A 14,562-nucleotide genomic window follows, 5' to 3' on the forward strand; every position below is an offset into this window, starting at 1 on the left:
ATCCTTTGTAATCAATACTATAGTTAATCCTCTGTAATCAGTCTCCTACGTAATCCTCTGTAATTAATATTCTACTTAGTCGTCCGTAATCAATATTTTTTCTAAGATAGGGTATATTTTATTTATGACAGGATAGGGGAAATTATAATCGATTGTACTTTATACTTCAATTTAAAATATGAAGATTACAAAAGAAGAAGACGATAAGTGACTTTTTTAAATTTTTCATGGGAAAGCAAGTTTAAGATTCAGTACGTTGTTGTACGCGCTAGCATACTGTTTGTTTATTTAATTTTGTAGCTGAACCCGTATTATTCGTCATTTTAATAATTGTAGAGAAATATTGAATATATTAAAATGTTGCTTTGCTTCTATAGGAAAACGTAAAAATTCAACTTCAAAGCTAATCTTAGGAGAGTTATATCCTTGGATCTGAAAGGCTGTTTTTATTCTGAAGTTTGTACTATTCTCTAGTTATGAAATGTCATTACAGCTAGAAAATTAACAGGAACGTCTTTGTAAATTCGGAATACTTTTGAAAAGTTTAAACGCAGTATTAATGGTACTGACGTATGTGTGTAGCAGATTAATGATTCTAGAGGAATAGAAATTCTTGATAGTCCTCGGCATTTTATAACAACCCTAACTGGCCGCTCGTACTGCTAATATCAGCATCAATTTATTTCATCTATCTTTTATTAACCTACATTTTTATTTCATCGCGGTTCTGTTCTCTAATTCTATGAAAATTCATCTGAAAGATATATGAAATCTCGAATAGTAGGAGAAAGTAAAGTCCGATTTTTCTTTTAGACCTGTTCAACAAATGGATAGTCAATTCTTAATAGTTACAAATCACACGAACATATAATTCCTATTCTATTTAAATAAATACATTCAACCTACTCGATAATCAACATTTTAATAATTATTATTTATGACAAACATAGTCTATTTCTGACACTAGTCAGCACCAAAATTCCACATTTGAAAGTTATTCGTCTCGGTTTTAATCTCAAAGACCGCATCAATTATTTCAAAATTGCCCTCGCAATTTCAACGAGAAATTCCGCCGGGACCGTTTCGTGGCAGATTCTCTTCCCTCGAGCGTTACGCAACCCGGTCAGAGAGAATCACCGTGCGAAAAACGAGCATTCGAAAGTTTACGGGCTCTCGGGGAGCAGTCAGAACGCACGCAGATTTAGCCGATCTGCGGGCATAGTTTCAGGCCATAGTATACGCGCGCGCGTAATAATAGTCGTAATACGACGCACAGGACCGCGTAACGATCTTCGTTTTCTACCTTTCGTCTCTGAATCTCGGGTCATGGACCTCGGCTGGCTCCCTTTTAGCGCGCGTTTCCCGCTTCGTCCGCTGTCGGCCATAGAAGAACCAACAGAAATCCGTTGCAATAAGTCACCGGTTGATTTCGACTCAGCCCTTCCGGGTTAATCACCGACGTTGGCACGGATTCCTCTGCCTACCAATTTCGTCTACCAATTTTGTCTACCAATTTTGGAACGTACCAGGCTTCTTCTTTATTCGAATCTCAATTCGTCGATCGATCTCCTGATTTTTGGTATTGAACGTGTGGTAAAATTGTTTCCTTGTTTAACAAGTTTACCGCGAGATTACCGGTGCTCATCGTTGACCTGTGTTTTCTTAGTAAATTGTTTAGAACGATTAAAATATGGCCAATCTCATGGACTGGACAATTTTCAACAATGCGAATGTCTTAGCTAATATTGTCAGAGAAGAATAGGTTCAACATGGTATTTTGTAAAAATTGAATATTATCGTGTGGTATGGTTCAGCGTGTCTGTTAGAAAATTATAGGATTATTTTCCACTTTATCGATAATTTGTTGCGTAATCTGTTTTCGCTGAGACGGATTAATTAAATGGATAGATAAAGAAATCACGATGATGGTTAACTTCGCATTATCAGTTTTACTTCCATTTTTATTTACGTCCTTAGTAGGATAATTGGATAATTTACAGATGGAAAAATTCACTTGTATAATTATATTTATTCTATTACCAAAGTTGTTGACTGTTTTACAAAGAGATTAATAATATTTATAGCTTGTAAAATTTCACCGACAATATTAATCCAACTGGGCAAGAAGACCTAGGAACTGTCATTATTTCAATCTCAAGTAGATACTACGTAATATTAACTGTCATAATATTCGTCAATTTACTTAATTCTATATACTTTATTATTTCATCATAGTAGTTAAGAATTGAGTGATCAGCACAATATAGCGATGTAAATGATTACCTGCGGTGTGGTCGAACTCCGGATTTCCACGAGGAATCTGGTCCTGGTGCCAACTTTAACTGCAAGATCTGTCAATCTTCGTAAGAAGACTGGTGGATCACCCTCTTCCGAAGCTTCATCGATGCTGAGGTGAATTTTCTTGGAAGATCCTTTGTCGAATCCTTGATCAACTCTCGTAGCCACCAGAGCATAGTGTCCTGTGTCGTCCTTTTGCGATTGCTTCAGAGTCAACTGGACGACGTTGCCTCTCATTTGTACTCTATATCGATCGGATGGTATCGGTACATCTCCGCGTAGCCTACAATAAAATTGGAGTTTTGCCACTTAACGTACGTAAAATAATATAATATATAATATAAATTAATATAATAGATAAATATAATAAGTAAGATATATATGGAAATTTACATTAATTAATGTATATTAATTTGCTAGTATACTATTTCATAATAGTAACGTATATTGATTTTATTTTTTATCCAACCATTCAATAATTTTAGCGGTAGTTTTGATATTCGGTTAAAGATAAATATTTATAAACTATCAGAAAATAAATGCATTTACGCATTCTATCCATAGACATACAGGGTGAACCATGTAATTGGGTTGAGCTGTAGTTTCGATTTCGTTGATAAACAGCGAATATCTATTAGGTCATCCCATAAGTTCGTGCCGACCTTTCTGTATATATTTCATATTTTAAAGAAAAACAAGAGAAGTTTTATCGAGACGGAATAATGACAAATGGGAAGAAGTTGTACAACGAGAGGGGGATTACATTTTTTCATGAAACTGAAAGGTATGTAAACAATCTTAACATATGTAACCGCTCGAAAAACGGCACGAACTTATGGGATGACCTAATACGAGCATAGGTCCTATCATGTTATTCCATTGTACTCACTACGATTTATCGCTATCTTCAACGAAATCGAAACTATAGTGCGACCCAACTGCGTGGCCCACCCTGCATATGTTCACTCGTTCAACTTGTATTTCATGAACAACGTTATAAGCTCGTTCATTCGATTTTTATTCCAACGCGCTTCAATCCGAAATATTATAAAAATCTCTAATTATCACAATTCTTCTAACAGAGTTCTGTTATTTTAGAAAATTGCCCGAACGTTTGAAAACGTAGCAATACACAGGGACAAACTCAGATATAAAAAGAAGTAGCAAAAGTTCATATTTTAATTCAGTTAGTCTTTCTTCGTTACGATACTATTCAGTCATCGTCATCGTTCTTCGTCTCTATTTTCTACTAATCGTAAATCTTTAGATGTCTTACGATTCAATTCGATCGTCTGATAACCCTTGACTCCTCTTTTCTACAATTATCCAATCATTCACAGAATCATCACAGACAGGTACGCAGATAACGCGAGTGAGTTACGACTTCTCGGTATACGTGGGCGTTCTATAAATATCTTTGGAACGAATCGCGTACATTGAAACAACAGACTGGCGGAAACGAATTCACACCCTATGCGAACATTCCAACATTCCCAGCTTCCTCGTCTTGCACAATTTCGGCATTTACGACTTGCATCAATCTCTATTTGACCATTACGTGGGATACTAATTTTGGTTGCTCGAAGAAAAACTAACGAGACATTGGACGCTATGTTATAATCACGTAGAAGGTCACAAACTGTTCGAATTTTTACAATTTTTACGATCATGCATGGCTAGTGATTTCATTTGTATAACATAAACAAAAATAATTTCATATGATAATAAACGACGTTTGTCGTAACGCCGAAAGAGTAAATTCCAGTTTATTCGTATTTCGTATAATTGTTCGAAGTTTGTACGCGTAAATTTTTACGAAAATGGATAAACATTTTATAGCAAAAATTGGCAGAAACACGGTAAGTTTTATTATATTTTTTGAACGAATGAATTCTTTAAAATATTATTCACGTGGTCTAAATTTTTACGTTCGAATCATTTCTCTAAATCCGATAATTTCTCAGATATTCCGTCAGATATGTTTCCAACCCCGAAATTTGTTTTCGACAAAACTATGCTTTACAAATTACAAGTTTCGAATGTGACGAATTAATATTTAAGGATCGACTTTTCATGTTTCTCAACGATGGTTACGTGTAGTACCATGTCATCATCAACGATTAAAAGCTTCGAGATTTACTGATTTCTTTGCTAAAGTGAACTTTGCTCGGAGTTTTCTTAAATTAAAAGTTTCGTCACTCGTGCCATTTGTCCCCTGAACTTCTGATTTAAAAGAAAACACAGACGATTCGACTGCCAGCGAGAAAGCGAAGAGGAACACTTTCTAACGAAACGAGGTCGGTTTTGCAATATCCAAATGCCAATTTGTGTGTCTTGTCAGGGCGATGGCCGAAGTCCAATCGGACCCTCGTATTCGTCTATCTTTTATTTCTTCGCCGTCTGAACGAAACGATCGACTATCGTTTGCGAGCGAGCTCGATTCGTGGTCACTAGTCATAGTGAAAAAATCTTTGCTTGCGCAATATGTACGCATATTGAAAAGCGCAACCCTTTGCAAGCTCGGGGCGCGTGCATGGGCGCCTCCTCGACGACGACGCGGTGAAACGCGCGCGCTCAAGCTCGATGACGCAATATCTATTTTGCCTAACCGTGAAACAGATTACGCGTTCCATAATATCGATCGATCTTATCGTCGTTTATGTTTCAAAAGCTGCAGGAACTTCGCAGTGAAAACAAATAGAATGGAAAACCGATGGAATTTTCACAGAAAATAGCACGAACTTTTTGGAATATTATGCGACCGGAGGACAATTCGTGAAATTGGGAAGAATTTAACCTGGTTGTTTGGTGTTTGCGCGTAGGTTTAGATCTGTAGTTTAATTGGTTTGTTAACCTAGAGTTTTAGTTAAGCGATTTATTTTAACTAGAAGTTAGAACGTTGTTTATGTAACTTTATATTCTTGTGACTACGATATTTGCATACTATGTACACTCTGTAGGTTTCTACTTGCTTAAATTTCTCTCATAGACGCCAAATATGCGTGTTCCAATTGTTACATTTGTTTTATTTTAATCTTGTAACGAGGAGTTTCTTATTCTATTGATATATTAAATAACGTAACTAAATACTATATTAGAAATTTTCTAATTCTGTTTCAGAGCTTTTACAGAAACAGCTATGAATTCTCGAGAAGAAAGGCTATTTATTTATCTAGGAATGACAATTATTTAATATGTAACACCTTGATGCCAAATAAATGAGAAGAAACACCGAATTAATTAATAAATTGTTTGCAATGGTACAATTATGTCAAGTAATTATAATATAAATTCTAAGGTAACATAAAGGTTCGCATTAAACTTAAGTAAAATAACAAACATAGACGTTCTAGACATTAACTATAATAACATCTGAAGTTCGTGTCAATCTTCCATCAAAATAAGTCTATTTAACAAAAAAAATTACTGTTATACCTTACTTCATTCACAAAGAAAAATAATTTCACAGGGAAAAATAATTTTTTAATAATTCCATAAATACCTCATCGTTGCGTGCACATCACGGCAAGTAAATATATTCGAATCCTGTCAAGAGATTTGACATTAGTCGAAACGACATAACGATAAGAAGAAAACGCAAGTGGAAGGAAAATGGAAAAGACGAAGTATCACGTCGTGGTCAAAGCGTACCTAATTCCCTTACGTCAGTCACACGCCGTGGTTGCACCACTGATCTCTCGCGTTACGGTATTTCTAGATCGTTACGAGATATTTCAGTGATTCGAACGCTGTAACACGGCCTGCGAAAAATTCGATCGATACTCGCAGTTGCCGCGATCTCGCGACGATCGAACAAAGTTCGACAAGATCGACAAAGTTCTCGCTGTCGTGCATACACGCTTGATTAAAAACACGACGAAAATAGGGCAGTAGAGCAATGCCAAGAGTTTGAGGCGCTCTAGATCATTTGTTTGCCGAAAATACGTTGGAAGCGTGCAACCGATTTTTATTTAGATACCTTCGGACGATAGGAACGCAAAATTTTCCTATTAGAGCGCTCGAAATTCAAGATACCACGAGGTACTTTGTAAAAACGGTATAAAATTTCGTTAAACGCACGATGTATATACTTAGGGTGTTTATGAGTGAAAGAAGCTCGTGTATCGTGTAAATAAGCTTCGTTTGTAGCGTCTAAGACTCGCGTTATTCGCATAACCAAACCGAAACTCAAGGTTTCTCTAATACGATTTAACATCGAATTTTCTATCCGTTTTACGTTGATGTTTATAAGAATAGGATTTTATAGAATAGAAACTCTATTTGCATTTAATTTTGATCGCATACTCGACGATAGCCATCTTGATATTTCTATAGTATCCAGCTTGTAATTGAATGAATCGAATGATGAGTATAATTGTTCTACGATGGACGACTGAAACTCGATGGAAGAATTTAAGCCGTAAAATATCTCGATTAGTATCTGGAGTCGCAGATAATCACAACAGATTAGGACCTTTAATTTTACGGTAATTATAGCCTAATTTCGCTTTGTATTTTCGATTTTATATAGCAAAGATCGTTGATGATTTTTATTACCAAGAAATTGGAACCAAATCTGTGACATGCAGCTATGGCGAGGAAACTTTTCGAGAATAGTACGACGATTTTTAGAGGCATCCGTTATTAGCTTCACTAAAAAAAATTAGAGTTAATAACGTTAATACGAGTCCACTTACAGAATAGAATCCAACTATCTAATCAATAAAATTCCACATTTTTCGAGCACATTGTCCTAGATTCTGCTAATGCAAACAAACGAAACAAAGGAGAAACCAAATGGACGTAAAGAATTTCGCTTTGGGTAACTAGACTACGGATCTTCGTACACTCATTGTAAATTTTAACCAGTAAGAATGTACAAAATACACGATACACAAAATATATAAGATATCAAAGACATAGCACTCGTTGGCACATTTGCCAGACGTTAGAAATCTCAATTTAGATATCATTTTTATCTTCGTAAAGATATGAATTTGCATAAAAATGTACAGTCTGCTAATAACTCTAAATCCTATATTGCACCACTAGAATGATACCAATAATTGTAAAATCCTACCGGTATCCAGAACGGTTTCTAAACGATCCGGTAATGGCAGGTTTGTTGCCATTGGCGCACTTGCAGCAGTCGCTCCCCATGTCACACGTTCGTTCGTTCGACGCTCTTCCTCCTTGAATCAAGATTCACCACTCGCGAAACAATAACTATCACCACCAATAATCACTCGCGAATTTGTCAAACCAACCATCCCAGACGAAACGCGACAGTTGCGTGCTTCGTATACGAGAACTAAATAAGGGACGAAAAGGTGGATGAAATCCGAATCGATGCATCGATTCTTCCGTGTCCTGCGGTTCTGTACTCGCATTGATACTTAGTCACCGATCGATTTTTATTTCATTGCCGATCGCGTCGACCTGTCACACGTTGGCATCGCCGTTGCGTTATTTATCGTTGTGGTGATATTGCTGGTGTGCACGGTGACAGGGGCGCAAAAATAAACCGACAAGCGTTGCTTCGTGTCTCACGACCCTGACACGTCTGTTCGATGACTTCACTTCGTCTATCTCGATGACACCGATCGTCATTCTATCCACAGCTTCCGACAATACGTTCCAGCTGGATCGCGAAACTTGCTCCTTATCACTGGTATATTATACTTCACTCTATTCTTCTTTCGATTATATATCTTCGTTCGACGTTAAAACTCGCTCGCGTGAACCACCATGCAACGTTACAACCGTTGTTATAACACGATCGTTGTCTCGAAATTTGGGAATTATTATGTTAAAAAAAAGAAAGGTACTCGAGGAGGGTTGGTCGAACTGTATGGAGGGGGGTAGCGTGCGATCGTCGAGCGATCTGTCAGCTATCGATCCTGATTGTTTCTCTAGACCTCTCTGTTCTAATTAGCGGTCGATGCGTGTAAAGCTAAAACGAATTGGAAGAGAGAGAGAGAGAAAAAGAGGGGGAGTTGGAAAGAGAGGTCCGAGCTGATTTTTAGCCGCTCGTCGATCGTCGCGACGCTCCCTCGGAAGACTGATAGCGAGATGCCAGCGCCAGATCGTCCGCGCCCGATTTTCCACCTCCACATCCGCCACCTTCCGCTATAGTTCGAAGGAAGCTATAAGCAACGAGGTGCGTGCAGCATCCTAGAGTCGGAACCAAGGAGCAGCGCCACTTTCGTCTTTTCGCGAAAATTTTCGAGCTCGGTCGAATTTAGCCTGCATCGAGGGGTAGAAGGGGGATGGTCGAAGAGAAGAACGTCAAAGCCGTGTCGGAATTTTCGTAACTCGCGAGAGGAACGCTTCCGTCGTCGTAGTGACGTAGCGTCTGAATGGTCAGGGGACCGTCACTGGCCAACTCGTCGATGAAAGAAGAAACGATCGTTGAACGTTACTGCTACGTTTCTTTGCTATCCAAAGGAATTTCAAGTTTCGGTGGTTGCTTAGTAAAAAGAGCGCAATTTCCTTGTGATATTTTTCCTCGAAATGATTTTAGGAGGCACTTGAAATTGTTTTAGAAGAGACATTCTATCCTTTTGTTTTTAGCCATTTGACTTACGATATTCATTCATACTTGCGACGTGAGTTACAGTTTTGATTCGATAGAAGTTGGGATTCGTATTCGCAATTGGGTTAGTTTCATTTTAATTCTTTAGATTAAAGATAATTAAAGATACGCGTTATGTGCAGTATTTCAATATTGCGTAATCCTGCGCGATGTTATAGAAGAGGAAAGCTTAAACAATTCACTTGGATTGTTAACAAGTAAATCATAAAGCGAGAAGTTAAAATCACTGTTTTCTGAACGTGTTAAGTGCACCCGTTGAGAATTGTTTGGACTTATTTGTTAACTGGTTCTCTGCCCGTCTTACAGAAGTATAAATAGTAATTTTAAACGTCTGATTTCCAATTCGTATTATCGAAACGATTTTGTCCTGTACCACGTATCGTTCTTGTCTCTTCTATTCTTTACATAGTGTTAAGAAATTAGCCTGTATCGAGGTCAAGGTTTCTGCTGAAAATCTATTTCTGAAACCGTAGCGATGACTTAGAGGAAAATAATTTCGATGAAAAAAGGAACTTTCGTACAATAGACAAAATATACTACTGTACATTGTCGCCATACTAACACACGTACAGCGGTACACTGCCTGATAATGGTACGTTATATGGTAACTTTTCTTCGACAAAACGTCTCGTCGCATGTATTCGAGGAGAAGGATTCGGCAAGTACAGGTGAAGTGAGTCAGATGACGAATCGTCCTGAAAAAGACAACAATTACTACCATCGATCCGTCACCCTTGTCTTATTTAAGCGGCGAGGCTAGATGAGGTCACGTCTCGCGTTCCCGAAATAAGCGTTCGATGGTTATGCACCGAATCTTTCACCTTCCTAGGCAGCTTCATATATTACTCATTACTAAAAAGACTACCTGAAATTCGGCGAAGCTAAAAACATTCTCACTAAAGCTAACTGCCACTGATAAAGAACATCGGTTATGCTACCATACGAAACTTTTACATCGTGTTATATATTATGAAAATTATCGATGTCGAGTATTTGAAGGTTTTGCAGGTTATTTGCAGTTACAATTTATTTTTATACCCAGTCACTCATTTAAATAACACGTTTCTATATTTTTAATTTTGAATATTTTTCATTTCGGTACTCGGAGATTGGTTCAAGATTATCGAATGTACTTTTGCAAGTGTTAATCGTTAAATTACGTATTACTCTCGCGTAGTTTTCTTTCCCTGTCTTTCAATTACACGTAGAAAAATTGGAAGTAATTATCTATGATCGAGTATATATGTTTTCCTTCTTTTACTGAAGCTTCGCTTGGAGAAATTGGAGAAAAATTATCCTCGATTAGCTACATATTTTATTCTCTTCGTTTTAGTTTCATTCGAAAGGATTGGAGGAAAAATTGTCTATAATTAATTATGTATTTCTTGGTTCTCTCTTTTTTCTTTCTTAGTTGAAGATATCGGAGAAAAATAATATTTTTTCTCTTTCGTTTGATATCGCTTGGAAAAATTGGGAAAAATTACGTCCGATCAATTACGTCCCTGGCATTGAAAAATTTACGCGAGAATTATATGCGAAAACTCGCGCAACGAAATTACACGAGACGACGGTGTAATTTGGTCCTCCGCGAAAATTAAGTGCGCGACAGCTCGAAATAAACTGCGTTTGATCCTTGGCACGTTTCAAGGTTTCCACCCGAAATTAGGGCCAATAGTCGAGAATGAATGATAACGGGTAAACGACGATGCTCGATCATTATAGTACGGGACGAAACAACGCCCAGGGGTCGTGAACTTTCGAGTTGTTATCAGTTGCTTCAATCCGCGTTTCTAACTTCCGATCGCAACAGCTATTCCGTCGATTTCATTTTCACGCTATAATTATCCTTGTTACATAATTTTACTATTATAAATGTATCGAAATAAATAATAAAAGGCATGGAATTACACCAAAAATATAATCAACAAATTTTTAATGATAGTAAATAACATTATATAAATAGATATAGTTTGTATAGTAAAATTAAGGATCATATTTAGGCTAAAGATTTTTATGAATTTTTAACAAATGCAACCCTTCTGCGTTCTTTGAATTATTTTCCACCGAACTATGTTTCTCTATTGTTAGAATATTTCTTAAACCAGAAGAGGAATCGTTATTGATCTGTATCGTGATTTTTGATTCTGGTATTAAAAAAATTTCCTTGAAACATCGAGAAAGGAAACATCTCAAAAACGAGATTGTGTCGTAAAGAATTCAAAAATTCAAAATAATGTACTCGTTATGAAGTTTAATAGACAAAATTCGATAGAAAGAAATCTCTACCTTAAATTCCATTTTTTTACTTATATTCATCGAAATACAAAATTGCATAAACGTTTGCAGTCTGATCTTAACGAACTAAGGATGTTTGGTTATTACCAAACTATCGAAATTCGTCACAAGGTTAGCGAAATCTTATAATTAGAATATCTATGTTACAAAGTTCGAAGACACCGAAAGAAAATATACCGAACGTTATGGAGCACGAAATTAAACTTACAGTTCGAATCGTAGTTCGTCGAAAACGTCGGACCACCGTAATTTCGGTTCCACGACGATGTCTTCGCCGACGCGTCCTTGAACCGGAAGGACTTGGTCCGGCTCCAGCCATCGCGGCGGTCCTTTGGCTTTCGTCGTTTGATCTGTAACGAATTGTATAATGAAATTGTATAATGTGCCGTTACTAACGCGACTATGAAAATACAGCTTGAACGAATGACAACGTTTACGCGTGGAACGAGACGCGTTCCAATCGAAAAGCACGTGACACGATATCGTCATAACGTTATTCCGTTAAACCGCAGGCGAAAATCTATTATTCGCGAACGGTACTTGGTATTTTTGCTTTCACGTGGTATCAAAAATGGCTACTGAATCAGTAGTGTACGTTATACAGTAGGTCACGACAGAAATTTCTTACTAATATATTATTTTTATATAATAATATATTATTTTATAAAATGTCTTGAAAAATATCATGAGCAGTGTAGTTAGACGTAATTATTATGACGTAATTATTACAAATGTATGCTTCAAAGAGATAAAAAATTTAAACGATTCATTGTTTGGTATATTGTAAAATTACTATACCTAGGGACTAATTATGTGTTTAAGTACAGCAGTTACAGTGCTAGACATACGTATAGAGACAGTTGATCGTTTACATTCACTGGAAAAGTCTAATGAGTTATACTTTATTTTGTATTTTAGATCATAATGCACGTAGAAAGTACCAAGAGCGTAAATTAATTCACTGTAATTTTCCATAAAATCGCACTTTGCATTTATCGTTATACAAAATTTATTACATTCTTTCGAATCGTGAAAATATATCGCGGCAGAGAATAAATTTATAATATTATAATTTAATTGATTGGGAAACCAAAGGCACGATAGTTTTGATAGTTGAAATACATGAGAAAATCTACGTTGTCAGAACATTGACGTTCATCGCTGTAAGAAATTTACTTCACTGATTACGCCGAATATGATGCCAACGAAAAGAAAAATAATAAATTTAAATAACAAGATAAGTAAAAGATATAAAAACAGTAAAAAGCATTGAATTTGTACAAAATATCAATAAGTGTCCTAATACTTTCGACCGGTGGTGTAAATATAGATACCTGAGTGGAGAAAGCAACCAAGATAGAAACCGCCTAAGAAAATAAAACGAGAGTCAACATCAAATCTTTGCTATAATAAATTTATTTCTCCATCTCCATGTTCGCAAGTCTCTTTGGTAATTTCCACCGCGAGAGGCAATTTCGCTCGCGTGTGTCTCCATCGAACTCGACAGGTAACAGGTAAATAAATACATTAAAAAATAAACATGGCGCGACTGTTTCGGACACTTGGTTTCGTTCCCAACACTACATCGACAAAAATTTTCTCAAACTATTTCATGGTCCGATCTCTTCCACGCTACGATTAAAGTTGATTTTTACTCTTATTTTTAACGCGGATTTCGTTCTCGTAAACGCGTGTTATTACCGGTCCCTGGAGTACGCGGCACGCATAAATCCCGACTCTGCCGCCAGCCTCTGTCGGGACCACCAATCTCGAGATTTTTATGTAACAGCGATCGCGAAACAACCTACAAACGATGTTAAACGCGTCTACGTTGCTCACGCGCGAACGAGCCTCCACCTGGCACCCAGCAGAAAGATTCAACGACCAGCGATCTAAACAAATTTCGTCACTGAACGTCATCGATCGAAGAGGATCCACGTTTTTACCGAAACTTAACGAACCGAGAAGTTTATCGAAGCTTTGTTGATTCTTCCCATCCGGACGCATTTCTCCACCCTCACGATCGTCCACAACTTTAAACCTTTTCACACGTTCTTCGCGTAAGTTTCACCGAATCTTCCCATCACAATCTCCATTTTTGTCCATTCACATTTCGAAAGATAGTAACGAGACGTAATTTTTATTCCTTTTTAATACCATTCCATATCGGTTCTCTCGAGATCTTCAGCAACTTCAAACCTTTTCACGCGTTCGCCACGCGAGGTTCATCGAATTTTCCGTTCACCAATTTTTACGAGTTTCAACAGGTACAAATTTGCGTTTCGAAAAATAAAGTAAGAACTCGGTCGAGACGATTTTAATCGTAAACTCTTTTCCCAATACTCTGGTATCGATTCTCGCGATCTCGGACAATCCTGAATCTTCTCACACATTTCTTCAACGCGCGATTCGTCCAATGTTTCGTCCGCGGTTCCGATCTTTACCGATTCACCTTTCAAACGACAAAACGAGACGCAACTTCGTATATTTCTTTTCCTCTAAATACTCTACATCGATTCTCGTAACGTTCGACAACTTTAAAAGATTCTCGCGCGTTTCTCACGCGCGACTCATCGAACGTTTCCTTCGCAGTTTCGATTCTGACCGATTCACGTTTCGAAGATAGAGGCCACAGACTCCTTACCTGTTAAGGTCATCTCGTCAGATGATACGAAAACCGATTCTTCCTCGCATTGACATCACTCGCGGAAGAGAGCACGCAGCACGTCGCGTTCGATTCGAGGAAAGAGGCAACCTGCACGTTGTTCCGGTCGCGGGCTCCGGCGCCTCGACCGCCAAAGCTTCCGTTCCTCCCTCCGGCGACCTCTTCTTCACTCTGATGACCTGTGGCACAGCACACCCTGCGCCACGAAATCTGACGGCAGGAGGCCCTGCTGCGGTCTAAAATCGTCTCGACACGCCACTCTCGGCTTCGTCGTTTTAACGAAACGCGCACATGCGCCGTTTAACACGCGTTCGGCCCCAACGCCTCTTTTCTCCCTTTCTCCCCTTTCCATCGGCACGCCCCTCTATACCCCTCTTTCTTTGGCCTCCTATCTATCCCTGATGTAACCCGGCGCATCGCTGTTTTTTTATCTTTGAATAACTTGTCCCGTATCTTGCTGCGTCTTCGCCTTTCTTTTTCTTTATTATTCCTTTTCTTTAACGTCGTTCTCCCTCCTGTTTCAATTTCATTTCGAGCGATTTATCGAGGAAAATTTGTCGTTTAGTGACGTTTTCTTGCGGTGTGTGAGTGTGTATGTGTACGTGTGCTTGCGTAGAGTAAGATTGGATGGAAAATTGAAGATTCAGGTGTTGAAGATCGCTTCCGGTGTAAACGACGGACTATCGTTGCGTCTGAAATATCGAAGATT

General features: G+C 37.9%; 1 protein-coding gene across 9 annotated transcripts in view; it reads right to left on the reverse strand.

Annotated features, from left to right (window-relative positions):
• LOC100643406 (titin homolog) overlaps positions 1 to 14,084 on the reverse strand; it is a 74,885-nt gene extending 60,801 nt beyond the window's left edge. For 7 of the 9 annotated variants that reach the window (XR_007224527.1, XM_048407037.1, XM_048407039.1 and 4 more), the window contains exons 1-3: positions 13,833 to 14,083; positions 11,397 to 11,538; positions 2,284 to 2,581 (exon numbers count right to left, since the gene is read on the reverse strand). Coding sequence is in view for 8 of the 9 variants with exons in the window: in XM_048407037.1 (XP_048262994.1) it covers positions 2,284 to 2,581; positions 11,397 to 11,538; positions 13,833 to 13,845 (453 nt within the window). In the remaining variant the exon portion in view is untranslated. Of the gene's footprint in view, positions 1 to 2,283; positions 2,582 to 7,378; positions 8,379 to 11,396; positions 11,539 to 13,832 lie in introns of those variants that run through there. The other 2 variants (XM_048407041.1, XM_048407036.1) reach the window with 2 other exon arrangements.
• Positions 14,085 to 14,562: the final 478 nt, after the last annotated feature.

Source organism: Bombus terrestris, chromosome 7, assembly GCF_910591885.1.
Source record: "Bombus terrestris chromosome 7, iyBomTerr1.2, whole genome shotgun sequence".
Classification (NCBI taxonomy): domain Eukaryota; kingdom Metazoa; phylum Arthropoda; class Insecta; order Hymenoptera; family Apidae; genus Bombus; species Bombus terrestris.